This window comes from Nilaparvata lugens, chromosome 2, assembly GCF_014356525.2.
Source record: "Nilaparvata lugens isolate BPH chromosome 2, ASM1435652v1, whole genome shotgun sequence".
Lineage (NCBI taxonomy): Eukaryota > Metazoa > Arthropoda > Insecta > Hemiptera > Delphacidae > Nilaparvata > Nilaparvata lugens.
In genome coordinates this window covers 1027178-1047075 of record NC_052505.1, presented here as the reverse complement: position 1 = coordinate 1047075, position 19898 = coordinate 1027178, and the positions used below count along the sequence as shown (strand labels likewise).

The following is a 19898-nucleotide window of genomic DNA, read 5'->3' as shown; positions in this document are numbered from 1 at the left end:
TTTATGCTGATTCTATCAAAAATGCCTCTCATACAATCATTTCACAGACTCTCTAGATTGCCTTTTCTATTTTCCCCCTCGATACAGGGTGGCCCATAAGTCAGTTGACAAGTATGCATATAATGAAATAACACACACAACATGTATATTATTATTGTAGTTAGAATGATGTATTTGAGGTAATCATTTAGATTATTCAACATACCTCAATAATCTAACCAATAAGTAATATTGGGAGTTGAACATGTTGAGTTTGTTTTCGGTCCTCCTTCAACATTATTTCTAATATGTGAATGTTTCAAATTTTAGTCATATAATAAAAAATATTTCTTCTATGTTTGGTTTGAAGCCTTGAAATCTCAAGGATTGAACATTTTGTGAAGTGAAGAACTCCAAGAATTAATTTATTACAGACAAATTGGGAGAGGAATAGCACAAGGTTACCTTATTTTTCCTCTCCCTATCATTCTGCTGATGTACTTATTGTATGAATAAATAAATAGAAGTAAAGAATATTCTTATTTTTAAATTCCTCAAGATATAAGATCGCTGTAAACTGAGTGGTTAGCTTTGTAACAACAGCTGACCTTGAAAATTGCAAGCGTCTACTGACTTGTGGGCCACCCTGTATTTATTAGAAGATGAAAAGAAATTCAAAGAGAACCAGTTTTGAAACGCTATCTTTGAATGTCCAAACAATTATGAACAGTCAATGTTACATTAAGACTACAGTAGTCTTGAACGTTTTACAGTGGAAACATAACTTATTTTTTTGAGCATGTTATTTATTATCAACATTAGGGAATGGAATAGTTTTGGGCCAAGCCTGTTGTTCCTTCCTAATCATATTTATATGATTTGTGATTGTATCTACGAATACATAACAAATAAAATAAATGAATGTAAGTATGAACCATTTATATTGAATGAGTAAATGAACGAATTCTTTATTGATTGATTCATACAATAAGTACATAAAATGATAGGGAGAGAAAATAAGGTAACCTTGTGCTATTCCTCTCCCAAATTTAGATAAGGTTACACATAGTCCCAAATAGATCAAGTCTTGTAGTTGTTCACTTCACAATATTCTCAGTCCTTAATTATTGTCATTATAGTGAGGTCACAAAAATCTATATTCAAAAAATAATATCAATAAAAAATAATAGGATGGTCTGTATTTGAGGATTGTTAGTATAAGTTATAGATTTTGAGGTGTGCATCCAGCTAGAGTTTGTCATGAGATGTATCAACAATTTGGCGGTACAAAGTTCGCCGGGCCAGCTAGTATTCGCATATATTTAATGAATGAAAGTTACAAACCCATTCATTGTCGGTGTCTTCACTCTCCTGTGATGAATATCCGTCATCATCAGTGCTGAGTTGTATCCTGGTGATTTTATTCTAAACGCCCCGACTAAAAACAAAATGACTGTTTTGTGTGTAACCATCCAGCAGTGCGGCCTCAGGTTATTAAGACTTACATGCTCTAAAGACATTGCTTTGTTTCGAATAATTGTGCTGTCCTCGGTGTTTAGAATTATTGATTAATAGTAAATTATTTATATTGGAGTTGGATAATTATCTATATAAATGAAATCCATTGAAATCCTCAAAGCCAGTTACTTATTCAAATATCAGTTACTTATTCAGTTACAGTTTATAACATATTTTAGTTATTGATCACATATATTCAGTTACTTTTCCAGACTTATTAATCGATCTTTTCTAATTCTTAATTTACCGAGGATGCTTATAGACCTATTTTCAATTCTTCAAGATTTTATTAGGTCATGTTTTCATTTGGATCCTTGTGGAGCACGAGTTACCTGCAAGTTTTTAATAAAAGTTGGTATTTGAAGTTATTACTGATAAAAGTAATCAATTTTGAGCCATTGATTTCTATCGAAACCCTCTATTCTCCAATTATACATCAGGGTTCACCGTCACTCACCAATTATTTAAAAAAGTTTGTGAAGCAATAAATTTCCCAGCAATTTCCCAAGGTCACGCTTTCAATTTTCTATAAGAATTTTAAATCCCTGCTGCATGTTTTGAGTAAGTGAAAGGAGTGAACGGGGGAGCACATGTGATCTATGCAAAAAGGTAGCATAGCTTAAATGGGTGACTACACGTCGATTAATGATATGTGCGAATCAATTAAGTTATGATTTTATCGTACACGCACAAGGAAGAGTATGCTGAACTGATTATTTGGTCATGAAAAATAATATCAATAAAAAATAATAGGATGGTCTGTATTTGAGGATTGTTAGTATAAGTTATAGATTTTGAGGTGTGCATCCAGCTAGAGTTTGTCATGAGATGCATCAACAATTTGGCGGTACAAAGTTCGCCGGGCCAGCTAGTATTCGCATATATTTAATGAATGAAAGTTACAAACCCATTCATTGTCGGTGTCTTCACTCTCCTGTGATGAATATCCGTCATCATCAGTGCTGAGTTGTATCCTGGTGATTTTATTGTCAGCTAAAACGAGGGTCCGCAGATTCTCCAGGCGAAAGTGCCTTCGATGTACACATAAACTATTCAGTATCGTTGTCCTTAATGATCGTCCTGGTCTTCTAGCTGATGCTGTGAAAAATTATTTGATTAACAGAGTGAATTAACAAAATGAATGTTGCTATTTCAAACTTTAAAACATTATTCAAAAACTATGCACACGAACCAATTTCATATCCATAATGTACCATGGGTAGATGATTCAAGAGATTCAAGATTTCTTTATTGCGAAAAACATTTATATACAAATGCATAGCATCGTCATAATAAATCAAACATGGTAAATAAATAGTATTTACATTCATAGAAATCAAAATTCAAACACAAGCACACAAACAGCAAACAAAAATACCCTCAATTTAAAAACTCCTCTTTTCTATACAGGCATTTTTCTATTAAAATATTTTCCATGGTTCTCTTAAATTTACCCGCTTCTAGCTCCTTCAAATGTGCAGGAAGCTTATTTTAAGCTCTTATACCAAACTCCTTAAAGCAGTTCAATGTATTTGCATAATTGCACTGGTTCACTCTAAGAGATTCAGAATTTCTTGTGTAATGGTTGTGAACGTTGCTATTTACAGAAATACTTGCTAAATTAATTTTTACATACATAAGACATTCAAGAATGTAAATAGCTGGTACTGCCAAATGTGAATTTTCTAAATAAATCCACACAATGATAACGACTATTCACATTAGCAATGACCCTTACTGCACGTTTCTGTAACACAAATAGATGTCTGGGTGTCACCCCGACAACTTGTCCCCACGTCAGGGTATCACCTCTGAAACCGGTTGTTGGAGGTCACCGGTTGACGCCGACAACTTGTCTCCTCTCTAAGGAGGTGACTAGTTGACGCGAGCGATCAGGTGACACTGTGTCGTGCACGGTAACGACAAGATGTCACCTGCTACTTCAGAAGCTGACATGCTGACGGGGGACTAGTTGACGCGAGCGAGCAGGTGACACTGTGTCGTGCACGGTAACGACAAGATGTCATCTGCTATTTCAGAAGCTGACATGCTGACGGGGGACTAGTTGATGCGAGCGAGCAGGTGACACTGTGTCGTGCACGGTAACGACAAGATGTCACCTGCTACTTCAGAAGGTGATATGCTGACGGAGGGACTAGTTGACGCGAGCGAGCAGGTGACACTGTGTCGTGCACGGTAACGACAAGATGTCATCTGCTATTTCAGAAGCTGACATGCTGACGGGGGACTAGTTGACGCGAGCGAGCAGGTGACACTGTGTCGTGCACGGTAACGACAAGGTGTCACCTGCTACTTCAGAAGGTGACATGCTGACGGGGGACTAGTTGACGCGAGCGAGCAGGTGACACTGTGTCGTGCACGGTAACGACAAGGTGTCACCTGCTATTTCAGAAGCTGGCATGCTAACGGGGGACTAGTTGACGCGAGCGAGCAGGTGACACTGTGTCGTGCACGGTAACGACAAGGTGTCACCTGCTATTTCAGAAGGTGACATGCTGACGGGGGACTAGTTGACGCGAGCGAGCAGGTGACACTGTGTCGTGCACGGTAACGACAAGATGTCACCTTTATTTCAGAAGGTGACATGCTGACGGGGGACTAGTTGACGCGAGCGAGCAGGTGACACTGTGTCGTGCGCGGCAACGACAGGATGTCCCCTAAGATTCCAGTGGGGGCCATACAAAACAAAAGAGTTTCCAAGACTAATGTTTTCATTCAATCTCAAAGTTTGAAAGGAGTACGCTACTTGAAACTACTGGGTCTACTTGGCACCCACTAGCTGGGCATTAATACAAGAAAAAACATCCAATTAGACTAGAATTGTAGGGAGTTTTATTCCCTTCAAGCTCCTTTGTCTCAAGCTCAACCATTCCGTTTGATTGAAAAGTGGCTTGAACAATGTAAAGAGGATGGATTTCTTGAAATCTTCATCTTCTCATAACACATGTAACTAACTACAAGACAAATCATTACAAAAGAAAACAATAAACTATACAATATACAATGCAATAATGAAATTAGAGAAAGTGAAATCATTCAAGTATTTGGGCACCCTAATAACGGAAGAGAATAATGTAGCGGAAGAAGTGGATGCTAGGATAATGTCCGGAAATAGGGTGTATTTCGCCCTGCAGAATATCCTGAAGTCCAAAAATGTGTCAAAAAAAGGCAAAATAAAAATTTACACAACAGTTTTAAGACCAATAATGACATATGGGGCCGAAGCTTGGACATAGACTACACGAGAAGAAGGTCTGCTTCAGAGATGGGAAGAAAGATTTTAAGAAGAATTTTTGGAGCAATCAAGGAAAATGAAATATGGAGGATACGAACAAACGAGAACTTGGAAGATTGTTCGAAGAGACCAGTATTTTATCTGTTGTGAAAAGTATGAGGCTGAGATGGGCTGGTCATGTGTGCAGAATGCCGGAAGGGAGGGTGCCAAGAATGGTGTGGAAGGCAAAACCGGAGGAAAAAGATTACAAGGATGACCAAGAAAGCGGTGGGTTGACGATGTGGAGGAGGATTTGCGTTTGCCTTTGCGTTTGCGTTGGGTGTAAGGAAGAGTGGAGAAGAAGAGCAGAATGTCGAGAGGGGTGGAAGGATGTGGTTGTGAAGGCTAAGCTCTACATGGGCTGTCGTGCACGGTAACGACAAGATGTCACCTGCTATTTCAGAAGCTGACATGCTGACGGGGGACTAGTTGACGCGAGCGAGCAGATGACAATGGCCCATATGAATAAAACCAGAGCAAATGCTCATGAGCAAGAGCATTGAGCATAAGGTTTTGCTCATGAGCAAAAGGTAGAAGCAAAAGCATTTGCTCATTTTTATATGAATAAGCTCTACCTTATACTCTTACCTTATGCTCCTGAACTCTATTTTAAAGATTTTCATCATCTGATTCGCTTACATTGTTTTTATAGCTCACGGAAGCGCTAAATATGCAAGTAGGGGGCACCGCTTGTGTTTGCGTCGTCTGCTGTTTTCTATTTATGAATAGAGTTTTAGGTTAGTTGAGTTTAGAATTTGAAATAATAGCGTGAAAAAATGTCATCTTTATAATAATCTTCAGCATATTCTTATAATATAGATCTTCTTATAATCGTCTACACTCTCATCTTCTTAAATGCCTATTTCCTATTTGTGATGGCTATCTCTATATCAGGTAGATGCTATCTTTTGTATTCAATCTTTTGTAGGAATATTGGTGATATATATCATGATTGAATCTAAAAAGATTTTTTATAGCACTCAACCATTGGTTGTAATCGTATCTGGAATAGTTTCCTCTTCCTCACACGAATTAGTTGAGCCATTTTACTATGAGCAAAAGGTGATAAGCTGCTTCAGACTAGACTCACATTTTTTGAGGCATTTGCTTAAAAAGTTGAGCAAATGCTCTAGTTTATTCAAACACTTTTGAGCAAATGCTCAAACTATTTTTTTGATGAGCATGAGCAAAAGGTTTTGCTCACGTTTATTCATAGAAAATGAAGCAAATGTCAACTTTTATTCATATGGCCCATTGTGTCGTGTACGGCAGCGACAGGTTGTCCCCTAAGATTCCAGTGGGGGCCATACAAAACAAAAGAGTTGCCAAGACTAGTGTTTTCATTCAATCTCAAAGTTTGAAAGGAGTACGCTACTTGAAACTACTGTGTCTACTTGGCACCCACTAGCTGGGCATTAATACAAGAAAAAACATCCAATTAGACTAGAATTGTAGGGAGTTTTATTCCCTTCAAGCTCCTTTGTCTCAAACTCAACCATTCCGTTTGATTGAAAAGTGGCTTGAACTATGTAAAGAGGATGGATTTCTTGAAATCTTCATCTTCTCAAAACCCATGTAACTAACTACAAGACAAATCATTACAAAAGAAAACAATAGACTATACAATATACAATGCAATAATGAAATTAGAGAAAGTGAAATCATTCAAGTATTTGGGTACCCTAAAAGAGAAGGATACCCCTAAGAGATTGGATACCCCTAACGGAAGAGAATAATGTAGCGGAAGAAGTGGATGCTAGGATAATGTCCGGAAATAGGGTGTATTTCGCCCTGCAGAATATCCTGAAGTCCAAAAATGTGTCAAAAAAAGGCAAAATAAAAATTTACACAACAGTTTCAAGACCAATAGTGACATATGGGGCCGAAGCTTGGACATTGACTACACGAGAAGAAGGTCTGCTTCAGAGATGGGAAAGAAAGATTTTAAGAAGAATTTTTGGAGCAATCAAGGAAAATGAAATATGGAGGATAAGAACAAACGAAGAACTTGGAAGATTGTTCGAAGAGACCAGTATTTTATCTGTTGTGAAAAGTATGAGGCTAAGATGGGCTGGTCATGTGTGCAGAATGCCGGAAGGGAGGGTGCCAAGAATGGTGCTGGAAGGCAAACCCGGAGGAAGAAGATTACAAGGAAGACCAAGAAAGCGGTGGGTTGACGATGTGGAGGAGGATTTGCGAAGACTGGGTGTAAGAAGATGGAGAAGAAGAGCAAAATGTCGAGAGGGGTGGAAGGATGTGGTTGTGAAGGCTAAGGCTCTACATGGGCTGTAGTGCCAATAATGATGATGATCATGAATAATGAAATTAACTATAAAATGAACTATTAGGAACTACTTCACAAAAGAGCAAGCTCAAGCTTGGGAAACGAAATTAGTTGGACAATTATGATTATAGTACATAGTAGAAAAACTGTGAAAGGTGATACTCAGTCGTGTACAGTAACGACAGGATATCATCTGCTATTTAAGAAGGTGATATGCTGACGGGGTGACAACTTGACGGTAGCGATGTATTTTTGCTAGGGGACAAGCTGTCACCTGTGCTCAAAATGTCGAGGTGACACCCTGACGCGTACCCTGTGCCATCAATCCATTATACCATATGTGCCATCAGGGAGTAAATCTCTTGATAGTTATTGTAAAATGTACAAAAAGGTATACAATAGTTTGTTGAGCTCCATTGTCAAATATGATCATCAGACTTTTCTTGAGAAATTGGATATTTGGCTGAGTGAAACCTCAGATTGAGGAATTCTTTGAGTATCCAGACATGATCATTTAGGGCCGGTTTCCGAGCTCGTGATTTAGCTATGTTCTAGACTTTAAACAGCTGGAGTCAGAAAATTGGCTTTCCGAAACGGGTCATAGTCGCAAAGTTTAAATTAAATTTCGAAAAACTAGAAAATTGAACATCAATTAAAATAAAAAGAAAATAGTGTAAAGTTTCAGCTATTTTGAATTATTTAGGAATTTTTCATTCCGGCAAGGAAAAATGTTTCCAATTATAGAAATGAGAAAATGAAGATTATCATGAAAACTGCGATTACGCCAACTACCTCCCTAAACAAAGCCGTAGTGCATTTGTGTGACGTCAGCACAGGTAGGATCCCCACACAAATAAAAACACAAGCTGATATAGATCAGCTGAAATCAACGAATTTTTATTGGTGTAGAAGCCCTACCTGTGCTGACGTCATACGAATTCACTACGGCTTTGTTTACAGAGGTAGTGCTATGCCCCGTTTTGGAAAGCCTATTCTCTGACTCCAGCTGTTTGAAGTCTTGAACTTAACTAAATCCTGAGCTCGGAACCCGGCCCCCAAGTATTTATAAATGCTGATCTATTATACAGCGTGATTCAAAAAGAATACCACAACTTTGAAAATCTGTATTAAATCAAGTAAACATAATAGAAACTTGGGTTGTAAATCGAAATGAAGAGTATTAAAATAAGTTTTTCCCCACTAGAAAACAAGTTCACAAATGTTCAATGTGACCCTCTCCAGACACTCGAGTGATATCAATACGATACTCGAACTCGTTGCACACCCTCAGTAGCATATCGGGCGTAACAGTTTGTATAACTGCTGTTATTTATTGTTTGAGCTCCTCAATGTCAGCTGGTAAAGGAGGTCGATACACTTTATCTTTAACGTACTAGAAAAAAACGGAGGGGGTGAGCTCAGGGATTCTTGGAGGCCAGTGATGAAGTGCTCTGTCTCGAGCTGCTTAGCAGCCGATCCATTGCCTCGGATAGTTTTCATTCAAATAGGCACGGACAGATGAGTGCCAATGCGACTAAATAAGGAACTAAAAAAACTTCAGAGCTTCCTCAAATCGATGACTGATAGTGCTTTACTCTCCATTTATTCTTTGCAGAGTTATCAATTTTCAAAGTTGTGGTATTCTTTTTTTTCTTTTTTGTGTAGTTGAGAAGTTGATATTGTGGTAATTATCCATATTGAATAAAAAAAGACTAAGAAATTGTCAAAAAACCACTGATTTAAAAACCGGTTTCGGTTATTACACCATTGTCAATCTCTGATAAACTAAGACTAAATACAAGAGCAGCAGAATTTATACTAGTAGGCGAGTACTGCTATTGGTCAAGGGCATGAACGCCTGCCATTGGCCTAGCTAGACAGTCTCCTCCCCCTCAACGGTGTGACAAAATGGCGGCTTAAGCAACAGAATCGCCATGATAATAAAATTTACTTTGAGTACCAGTTCTATAAGAACCAAGAAAACAATTGTGAAAGATAATAAAACAAATATGTAAATGGAAAAACTATTGACTAATGTATGCTTACAATTTTATGATAAAACTAAATTCGTAGGTTTATGGTTGAAATGAATCTGGTCATTTAAACTGTACTGGGATTTTCCTTAATTACTCTTGTTATTTCTAAAGCTCTAGAATATTCAAAGATCTGCCTTTGTTATTAACATGCAGAAACTCAACATTCTCCTTAACTGTGAACTTGTGATTATTGTTATCAAATGTTCTGCAAAGTTAGATTCCCCATTTTGTTTATTCCAATCTCTGATGTGTTCTTTAATTCTACTTTTGAAACTTCTACCAGTCTGACCCACGTAACAAGCATTACAATCATCACATTTAAGTTTGTACACCCCGCTTTTATCGCAAATATCAATTTTGTCTTTACTCCAGCTAAATAGACTATTTAAAATCGGTTTGGCCTTGAAAGCAACATGAAATCCATTCCTCTTCAATTCCCTACCTATTTTATCAGATACAAGGTATCAGTGGTCTTTAAATCAGTGGTTTTTTGACAATTTCTTAGTCTTTTTTTCATTCAATTGTGGTATTCTTTTTGAATCACGGTGTATTATATTTACTATTTCATTCAATATGATGTTCAATATTACATTTGATTGTTGTTGTTTAGTCAGTAATCGTTGCTTTAGACTAAGAACTATGTTCCAAAAGTTGACTAACCTGACAGTTTGATTGGTTTGGCGTTTAGTTCAGGAGCATAGCAGGTGACAGCAGCTTGCTCCATCGTGTCAGTGGTTTCAATTTGCGGTAAGCTCGGCCAACAGCACACCTGATTATGACTTAGATCTAATTGCTTCAAGGAACTTGGGTATGATGTGATGTGGCTCATCGAACGTAAACTGGAAAAAAACGACATAAAAGATTGATTACTCAGAGTTTAGAACCAGCATACAACATGCTTGCCACTGGCAAGCCTGAGGAGAAAGTTGAGGCTGTTCCTTGAGGATCACCCGTTTTATACGCTGAATGAGTTTTTCAGTTGTGAAAGTGCTGCTTTGGAGTGGTATTTTACTTGATGCCTGCTCTTGCCTTGAGTGCATGCTTTTTCTTTCATTTTTAATGACTTGTCTATCTGTGACCATCCATCAACATTATGGACAGAAACAAACATAATAATAATAATAATATAATATTAAATTGATCAACCAGACTAAAAATAAATAAAATAATAATAAATTAAAATTTTGCAAAATTACTCAAAAATTTCCAATCTGAGAGATTGAGTGACATATTTTGTTTTAATCACTTTTTAAATATAAAAATTTTTAGTTAGTCATTAGTTTTGAAGTGGAATTGGACTTTTTGAAGTGAAAATGAAATCTTAACCTTATTCTTTTTTGAAACTTTTATCTGTAAAATTGGGAGAAGACAGTTTGGGCTATGCCTGTTGTCTTCTCCCAATCATATTATATTTATTATAATTATGATCTGTAATGCCAATGGAATAAATAAATAAATAAATGGAATTGATAATATTAAATTGATCAACCCAACTGAAAACCAGCATATAAAGCTATATAGATACTCTAATTCGTGCAAACCTTAGTTTGAAACATGGGGCTTTATTGCCCATGATATTTCTTATCATAATTCCTCTAATTTCTATTGATTTGGCAATAAAACTTTATCCAATCGTTATGAAAAGGATTTGATTTTATTTGATTAGGGAGTACACTGCTGCCATATTTCTGTCGATTGTATCAAAATAGTACTACTGTAGTACTTATATACTTTAATTACTTTTTCTTATACTGTATGCTTATAAATTTGCTTATAATTTGTGAGCTGGATCCACAACAGTGAGAGTGAACAGTGAAAAATTATCTAGGTAAAACCATCGATAAGTGAAAAACATCGAACAGTAGACATTGATGTTAAAAACATCGATGTTTTTAAACATCGATGTATCGATACCCATCCCTAGTGAAAATATAATTATTCCCATGAGTTCTAATTAAAGTTTTTCCACTCAGTCCTGCCAAGTGAGTATTAATAATACAATTATTGACCGAGCGAAGTGAGGTCTAAGATTCAAGTCGACGGTTTGGCATTCCTCTTAATGTTTAAATGTTTAAATGTTTATATGTTGCGCATTTACGTCGAAACGCGGTAATAGATTTTCATGAAATTTGACATATATGTTCTTGGTAATTTTGCATTTAAAGGATAATATAAAAGGAAAAAGGAGCCTCCTCCATAAGCCAATATTAGAGTAAAAATCAGACTATAGAATTATTCATCATAAATCAGCTGACAAGTGATTACACGATGTGTGAAGAAGCCAGTCTATTGCTGTATTTCCATAAGGTCTATAGTTTCAATCAGGTACTTGTGGATGAGAATAGGTCTACTGTTCACAGAACTACTAGTTATTATATTTTCACAGTTCACTCTCACTGTTGAGTGCGAATACAGATTTAAAGCGGGGTTTTGTTTGTGCGTAAATGCCGTCCTTGACTACATCAGAAAAAGATCTTAGATCAGCTGGATTTCAAATTGTCGGAATAACCTAGAAGGTTCTGTTCAATTATATTTTAAACCGACCGAGACAGAGAGTGGTTTGTTATTTTAAAAGCAGCTTCTCTTTGTCTCAGATACACAGTAACGGCCAGCAACCGTCACAGTTATCACATAGTTATTCAAAAGTATTCTTTGAGTATCTATTATCAGCTGATTGCGTGCCGACAAGATTCAACTTGCACATCATAAAATGGATATGTTTAGTTCTAGAGAATGAACCACATGTTTATGTTTTGTTCTGAAGATGACAAATAAATCTAAAGTATTAAATGTGAAAGGGTGAGGGGTTAATTTATTTAGGTTATTATTTATTTATTTATTTATACGTGGATACAATAACAAATCATATAAATATGATTGGGAAGGAACAACAAGCTTGGCCCAAAACATTCCATTCCCAAATTTTGATTACATGTCCAAAAAATAGGTTATGTTTGTTCTGTAAGAAGTTCAAGGTCAACTTTCGTCCAAAAATAAATATGAGATGCAAATTTAAATTTAGAAAAATTAAAACACCAAATTATAGTTAAATATTACACTTAATTATCACTGCATTTATTAATTAAGTTATTTTATTAATTTTGAAGCCAAAAATACACACAAATTCTTACTAAGAACAGCTGAACATTATATTTAATAATGTTTCATAAGGATAGGTTAGATTTTTGCTTTGAAATTGCAATATGCTAGACGGGGCTAGGGTCCAGGTAGAGTTATGTTTTCGATGTTTCAAAGATGAAAGGATAGTTTAGGGGTATCGGATTTTGCTTTGAAATCTAAAATATTAAATGTGAAAGGGTTAGGGGTTAGGTTTTTTAGGTTATATTTAACATAATGTTTCATAAGGGTAGGTTTGGTTTTCGCTTAGAAATTGCAATATGCTAGAAAGGGCTACGGTCCAGGTAGAATTATGCTTTTTCATATTTCAAAGGTGAAAATATAGGTTAGGGGGTTAGGATTTTGCTTTAAAATTGCAATATGCTGGTAGAGATTGGAGGTTTTTACCAAGAGTTATGTTCTAAATGTAAAAGGGGAGGTTAGGGGGTTAGTTTTTTGCTTTGAGATGACAATATGCTGACTTATTTATAGTGTTTTTTAACATCAGTGACATAACAACTTTATATTTTATTATTCAAAAGTAATCTTTATTTTATTGAATAAAATAATAATATATTGATTATATATTGAATTTAATGATAAATCATCATTGGATAATAATATCATCATCAAAATAGAATGAAGATTGGCTCCTGTTACAGTGCTCGGTAACCATCATCACAAAGAACGTTACATTCAAAGAACTGACTGAATGGAACGGGAAAAAACCGTTACTAACGCATGCGCGATATGGTGCTGAGTGAGACCGAGAGTGGTTTGTATTTTAAAGGGGGAGGTTGGGGTCTTACTCTTAGATGGCAATATGTTGATATTATTTGTTATGTTTTGGTAATAATTATCACATCCAATAATAAAAAGTTTTTCGATCAGATATTTTTTCAAGTTTGAAATTTGGACAGTATGGATATTACCAGGACCTCCTAAATACCGGACCTGAGCATACAAACAAGATGGCCGCCATAGTTGGTGAACTAACTTACTGCCATCAGCTAGGTTCCAGCTCCCTCTAATAACTTATTACTGTTCAAAATAATTTTCAAGTATTTAAATAATTATGGTTTAGTTTAAGTGATTTAAGGTTTATTAAAGAAGTAATTATTTGATAGGGTAACTGGACTTTATTTATTCTCATGCACATAGCATTCAAGTGCAATTCTCATGCACATAGCTTATAATTATCGTTATTTTATTCTAGCCTAAGAATTCAATGTTCTCAATTTTTGCAACTTTGTTTGCTTGGGCAACTGATATTATTCTTCATGTTGCAGTTATTGTTTAGAAATATTTTGCCCAATACCTTTACACACGATTTAATTGTGTTGTAAGAAGGTTGGTTTGGAAAAATTGTAGGGAAGGCACCATCACATAGTTTTACATTTTTTCTTGGAACAGTCACATAAGAACCATCTTCACACAAAAACTTGTCTTCTTTAATAATGTCTGATGCTCTAAAATAATTGATACACACAGCCGAATTGTTGGTGAATTAAAATCTTTCTACACCTTGTCCATTTTTTCCTCAGCTCTTTATCTTTGGGAAAAGTATAAATTGTCATAAGGGGGTTTTCTATGATATAGTTCGATTTACACCCAGGGACACAACAATTTCTAGGCATGTTTAATTAAAACTGTTCATACTCATTGTAGCATGTTGTTATAAAGCTAAATGTTGAGTTACGGATGATAAACAAAAATTAATCTACGGTTGAATATAATAAAACTATTGTTGATTACAACTTTCAACACTGAATACACTTCTAACACTCAACACTCACTATACATTTTAAATTTTTAAAACTTTACTATTCACAATTTGAATTCATTAAACACTTTGAATACTAAAAAAATCTAATTTGAATCTCTATTGCATATTAGATAATCAATTATAGAATAATAATTGATCAATTATAAAACTCGTAAATATTACAAAGCCTGTGACATTGTAAACAAACTTCACTTAACTACAACTAAATACTAAAAACTGATGACAACAAATCAGTGTCAGCTGAGTTGAGACCCCACCAACTATCGGCGCCATTTTACCTAGATTTTCACACAGGCGCAGGTCCGGTATTTAGGAGGTCCTGATATCACCCGTACGTATATAAGTCTGTCGTGGTCGACGTCGGCAGTTTATGCACAAACCAAAACCCACCTTTGGTCTGTACGAGCCTTGATATCAATTGATTCTCATATATATCTTGTGCAACTGACCTGTTGTAAGAAAGATTGAGCCTGGTTAGGTTGACAGCCAGACAGGACAGTACAACCGGAACGGATGTGAACTGGTTGTGAGCCAAGTTGAGGGAGGACAACTGTGAACAGTCCTCGCTGGCATCGTGCTCAGGGTGAAGGATCTGCTCTGTCACCTCCACGCTTCTACTCCACACGTTGTGGTGAGACAGTAACCTGTTTCAACAAGAAAAACTTCCTATAGTGAGGTCCACGTTATAATGGCAGTGGAAAAAGATAGGTGAACAACGTTGCCGATCCTCTGTCTTGTCAATGCCTTCTATAGATGGTAGCTGATACAGGTTTATTGATGAAATATTAACTGTTCATTCTCCTTCAAAATAATCAATCATTTATTTATTTATTCATAGACAATAGATACAATGCAGGTAAAAACAACAGGCATTCGCCCAAAACTGCTTTTAAACCTTAATTTGGAATACACAGTCTAGAGGTTGAATTGAATTGAAAATTACTTTATTCATCAAAATGCACAAAATACATCTGAAAAGTGTAAAATTACAACAAGAATTATTAATATCGTCACAAAAATCATCCTTTACAAATAAAGAAGTCACAAATTTTGATAAAAAACAAGATTCTAAAATCTTGCAGTCAAATTGACATACTCCTGCAAAGGAGTTATAGTCCCACCAAATATTCCTTCAATTTTTTTTGTAGGTATACAAACTCCTCTATTTCTTTCAACTCTCTAGGAAGTATATTGAAAAATTTTCTCCCCATAAAACATGTTTTATTCTTAAAGAAATCCAAATCTATGCCTCTCCTCGATCCTTCCAAATCTGGTGTTGTAGCCATGTGTTTCGTTTCGTGATCCTGTTGACGAGTATTTTTTAAAGTACATGACTACGTCAAAAATATATTGCCCATAGATTGTTAAGATTCCAAACTGTGGAAAAACGAGTTTTACTGAGTCTAATCTTTTTAACTTCATTGTTATTCTGAGAGCTCTTTTTTGTTGTAATAGTATCTTATCAAGGTTACTCTTGGTTGTACTTCCATAGATGGCAAGTCCGTATGCCAGATGAGAATGTATTAAAGAGTGGTACAGGGATTTCATTGTCTGTATACTTCTGTATACTTGTATTGTCTGAGGTTATGTAAATGATAACTCAATTCACACACTATTTCGAGTCCAAAAAATGTATGTACTACAATTAAGTTTGTAGCGTGAATGTCGCGTTGATGTTGTGGAACTTTTCCATAATTGAATAGACTTGAAACGTTGTCAAAAATCCGCTTTAATTAAATAAAAATTAATATTTCACAGGAGCATGCTTTGGTGTGTGCTCACACATCATCAGCTGTTACAGTACATTAATGGGAAGTAGAACGATTGTCAATCTTCCAAAGCATGCTCTGTGAAATATTAATTTTTACTTCCTTGCCCTATACCATAGGTAAGGAAAGTATTGCTTTCCGAAAAAATTAAGGTACCCCATTTCTAAATTTCTATACGTTTCAAGGTCCCTGAGTCCAAAAAACTGGTTTTTGGGTATTGGTCTGTATGTATGTATGTATGTATGTGTGTGTGTGTGTGTGGTGTGTGTGTGTGTGTGTGGTGTGTGTGTGTGTGGTGTGTGTGGTGTGTGTGTGTGTGTGTGTGTGTGTGTGTGTGTGTGTGTGTGTGTGTGTGTGGTGTGTATGTGTGTGTGTGTGTGTGTGTGTGTGTTGTGTGTGTGTGTGGTGTGTGTGTGGTGTGTGTGTGTGTTGTGTGTGTGTGTGTGTGTGTGTGTGTGTGTGTGTGTGTGTGTTGTGGTGTGTGTATATGCGTCTGTGTACACGATATCTCATCTCTCAATTAACGGAATGACTTGAAATTTGGAACTTACGGTCCTTTCACTATAAGGATCCGACACGAACAATTTCGATCACACCACTCTTTTTCACATGGATTTTTTTCTCTTTTTTTCTCTTTTTATGCATTTACAAGGTGAGGCATAATAACAAGCGATTTTAAAAATACTATTAAATAAAACCCCTTGTTAAAAAATTATTTTTATTCCACAATATTAAAAAACATGAAAAAGCATTTTCTGCAACAGTAAAATGTCAGTTATGTCTTGAAAATAACTCCAGTAAGATTGCGTCCGTTTAAACGTACACATTCCTCCAGCCGGACCTTGAAGTGACTCATCACATTTCGTAGCATTGCCAGTGGGATTTGACCAACTTCCTGCCGGATCCGCTCTTTCAGGGCTTCAATTGTTCTAGGAGGATTACCTTGGTAAACCTTACTTTTCAGATAACCCCACAAGAAAAAATCACATGCTGTGAGGTCAGGTGAACGAGAGGGCCATGCAATATCTCCATTTCGGGAGATCACACGATTTGGAAACAACTGATTGACAATATGCATGCTTACTCGAGCAGGTGGGATGTTGCTCCGTCTTGCTGGAAAAAACATTTCATCGTTCACTTCGTACTGTCCAAGTTGTGGAGTAAAAAGTTGTCCAACATCTCTGCGTATCTCTGCGAAGTCACTGTCACCGCATTGCCTTGGCCATCTTCAAGAAGTATGGCCCTATGATCCCTAATGAAGACATGGCGCACCACACAGTTACTTTTTTGAATGCAATGGCTGCTGATGCAGTTCTCTAGGGTTAACATCACTCCAAAATCGAAAGTTTTGCTTGTTAACATAACCTGAGAGATGGAAGTGCGCTTCATCACTCATCCACAAACGGTTTACAATGTCCTCGTCTTCATTAATCAAATCCAAAAATTCTAAGCTGAACCGGCTTCTGCTTACAAAATCCGTTTCCTTTAGGGCCTGAACCATTTGGATTTTGTACGGGTGGAAGTGCAAATCTTGGTGTAAAATTCGTCTTACCGTTCGGTTTGAAATGCCAAGTGTAACGCTGTGTCGGCGAGCTGAGCGACGAGGGCTTCTGTCAATGGCGACTCTTACACGTTCAACGTTTTCAGGTGTGCGCACAGTTTTCGGTCTTCCTGTTTTCTTCCTTGTCGTTGACGCAGTCTCTTCAAAGTTCTTAACCCAATCTTTAATCGCACAGGCAGATGGCACCGGCTGATTCCGATTAATGTTGAAATGGTTGCGGAATGCACGACGTGCTAACTGGTATGAACTACCGTTTTGATGCAAGGCTTTGACAGCGTACGCACGATGCTGTGGGGTCCAGCGCACCATTGTAACTAAATGCTATTTCGCGCCAAACGTAACTGATGCTATCCCCTCCACCTCCCTCCAACGCAGCTTGGTTCGCGCGCTTTTTAAAGTCGCTAATTATTATGCCTCACCTTGTATTTTGAGTCCAAAAAATGTATGTACTACAATTAAGTTTGTAGCGTGAATGTTGCGTTGATGTTGTGGAACTTTTCCATAATTGAATAGACTTGAAACGTTGTCAAAAATCCGCTTTAATTAAATAAAAATTAATATTTCACAGGAGCATGCTTTGGTGTGTGCTCACACATCATCAGCTGTTACAGTACATAATGGGAAGTAGAACGATTGTCAATCTTTCCAAGGCATGCTCCTGTGAAATATTAATTTTTATTTAATTAAAGTGGATTTTTGACAACGTTTCAAGTCTATTCAAGTATGTACTACAATAATTTATAATATTATATAATTATAATAATTAATAATTCATCAGATTGCTTATATTCTATTAAGCAAGAAATAATATTCTTCAATAATTTCATAATGAATTTCATAATTGAGATGAAATATTTTGTTAATTATTGATTCTACATTGATGAAAGACTATCTGGCAACAGAGCAAAGCGAGAAAGAGATAGACAAGCTTGTATGAAAAAACTGGTTTTTGGGTATTGGTCTGTATGTATGTATGTATGTATGTATGTATGTGTGGTGTGTGTGGTGTGTGTGTGTGTGTGTGTGTGTGTGTGTGTGTGTGTGTGTGGTGTGTGTGTGTGTGTGGTGTGTGTGTGTGTGTGTGTGTGTGTGTGTGTGTGTGTGTGTGTGTGTGTGTGTGTGTGTTGTGTGTGTGTGTGGTGTGTGTGTGGTGTGTGTGTGTGTTGTGTGTGTGTGTGTGTGTGTGTGTGTGTGTGTGTGTGTGTGTTGTGGTGTGTGTATATGCGTCTGTGTACACGATATCTCATCTCTCAATTAACGGAATGACTTGAAATTTGGAACTTACGGTCCTTTCACTATAAGGATCCGACACGAACAATTTCGATCAAATGCAATTCAAGATGGCGGCTAAAATGGCGAAAATGTTGTCAAAAACAGGGTTTTCCGTGATTTTCTCGGAAACGGCTCCAACGATTTTGATCAAATTCATACCTAAAATAGTCATCGATAAGCTCCATCAACTGCCACATGTCCTATATCTGTAAAAATTTCAGAAGCCCCGCCCCATCAATGCAGATAGATTCCCAATTATCAGGCTTCAGATACAATTGAAACAAATAAAAATCAAGTGCAGTAGATTGAGCATGAAAATCTCCACAATAGTTAATGTTCAGTAACATTTTCACCTAAATTTGAAAATAAGCTTCAAATTCGAGAAAATGTGATTATTCAATTGCAAATTATTGTTGATTCTATTAAATCATTCACTATGAAGAGATAGCAGACTCATGTGTGTCTCCAGCGTTATTGCCCTGTCACCAACTGGCTCAAATCTTGAATAGTAGACTTGAGATGCGCGGGTACACTAGCGTCAGGTGATCAATTTCATAACGGCAAGGAAAGTTGTGTGAGTGCGCCACACCAGATTTTTATTTAATTAAAGTGGATTTTTGACAACGTTTCAAGTCTATTCAAGTATGTACTACAATAATTTTGAATTCATCAGATTGCTTATATTCTATAAGCAAGAAATAATATTCTTCAATAATTTCATAATGAATTTCATAATTGAGATGAAATATTTTGTTAATTATTGATTCTACATTGATGAAAGACTATCTGGCAACAGAGCAAAGCGAGAAAGAGATAGACAAGCTTGTATGATAGACAAGGATAACAATCCATTTGGACTGCTGCCTTGTCCTGTGATCTGAAAGAGGAATGGTTTGTATTGGTGTGAGTAGAATTCAAATGTGGTCAGCGCTCAATGTTCAAGGTGTTACCATTACTATAGTTGACCAAGCGAAAATGGGTCTCTAAAGGCCACTGCAATGTTGCCACTGGCGGCCACCCCTCACTCGACCAGTCTATATACATTGACTATATTTCTACACCCTGAACATCGCTCTTTCCTTCTCATACCATCCCTTTTCTTCTTTTCCGACACTACCTGTCACAAATTCTTTTGAGCACGTCAGGTTCAAAGTTCTATTGTGTCATTCTTTGAAGTTAGAACAATAACATCCCCCGTTACCTCCTCCCATCATCGCTATATTCTTCAACATCATGAAATGAAGGAAAGAATATTGTATGTATAATGTATAACTCTTTCTT

General features: G+C 36.5%; 1 protein-coding gene across 1 annotated transcript in view; it reads right to left on the bottom strand.

Moving 5' to 3' along the window:
* Nucleotides 1–17654, bottom strand: part of LOC120349572 (leucine-rich repeat serine/threonine-protein kinase 1-like) — a 40240-nt gene extending 22586 nt beyond the window's left edge. Inside the window, exons 1-5 of the mRNA XM_039419959.1 lie at nt 17068–17654; nt 14465–14659; nt 9773–9951; nt 2405–2595; nt 588–681 (exon numbers count right to left, since the gene is read on the bottom strand). Coding sequence (XP_039275893.1) covers nt 588–681; nt 2405–2595; nt 9773–9951; nt 14465–14659; nt 17068–17654 — 1246 coding nt within the window. The remainder of the gene's footprint in view (nt 1–587; nt 682–2404; nt 2596–9772; nt 9952–14464; nt 14660–17067) is intronic.
* Between the last annotated feature and the right edge of the window lie 2244 nt (nt 17655–19898).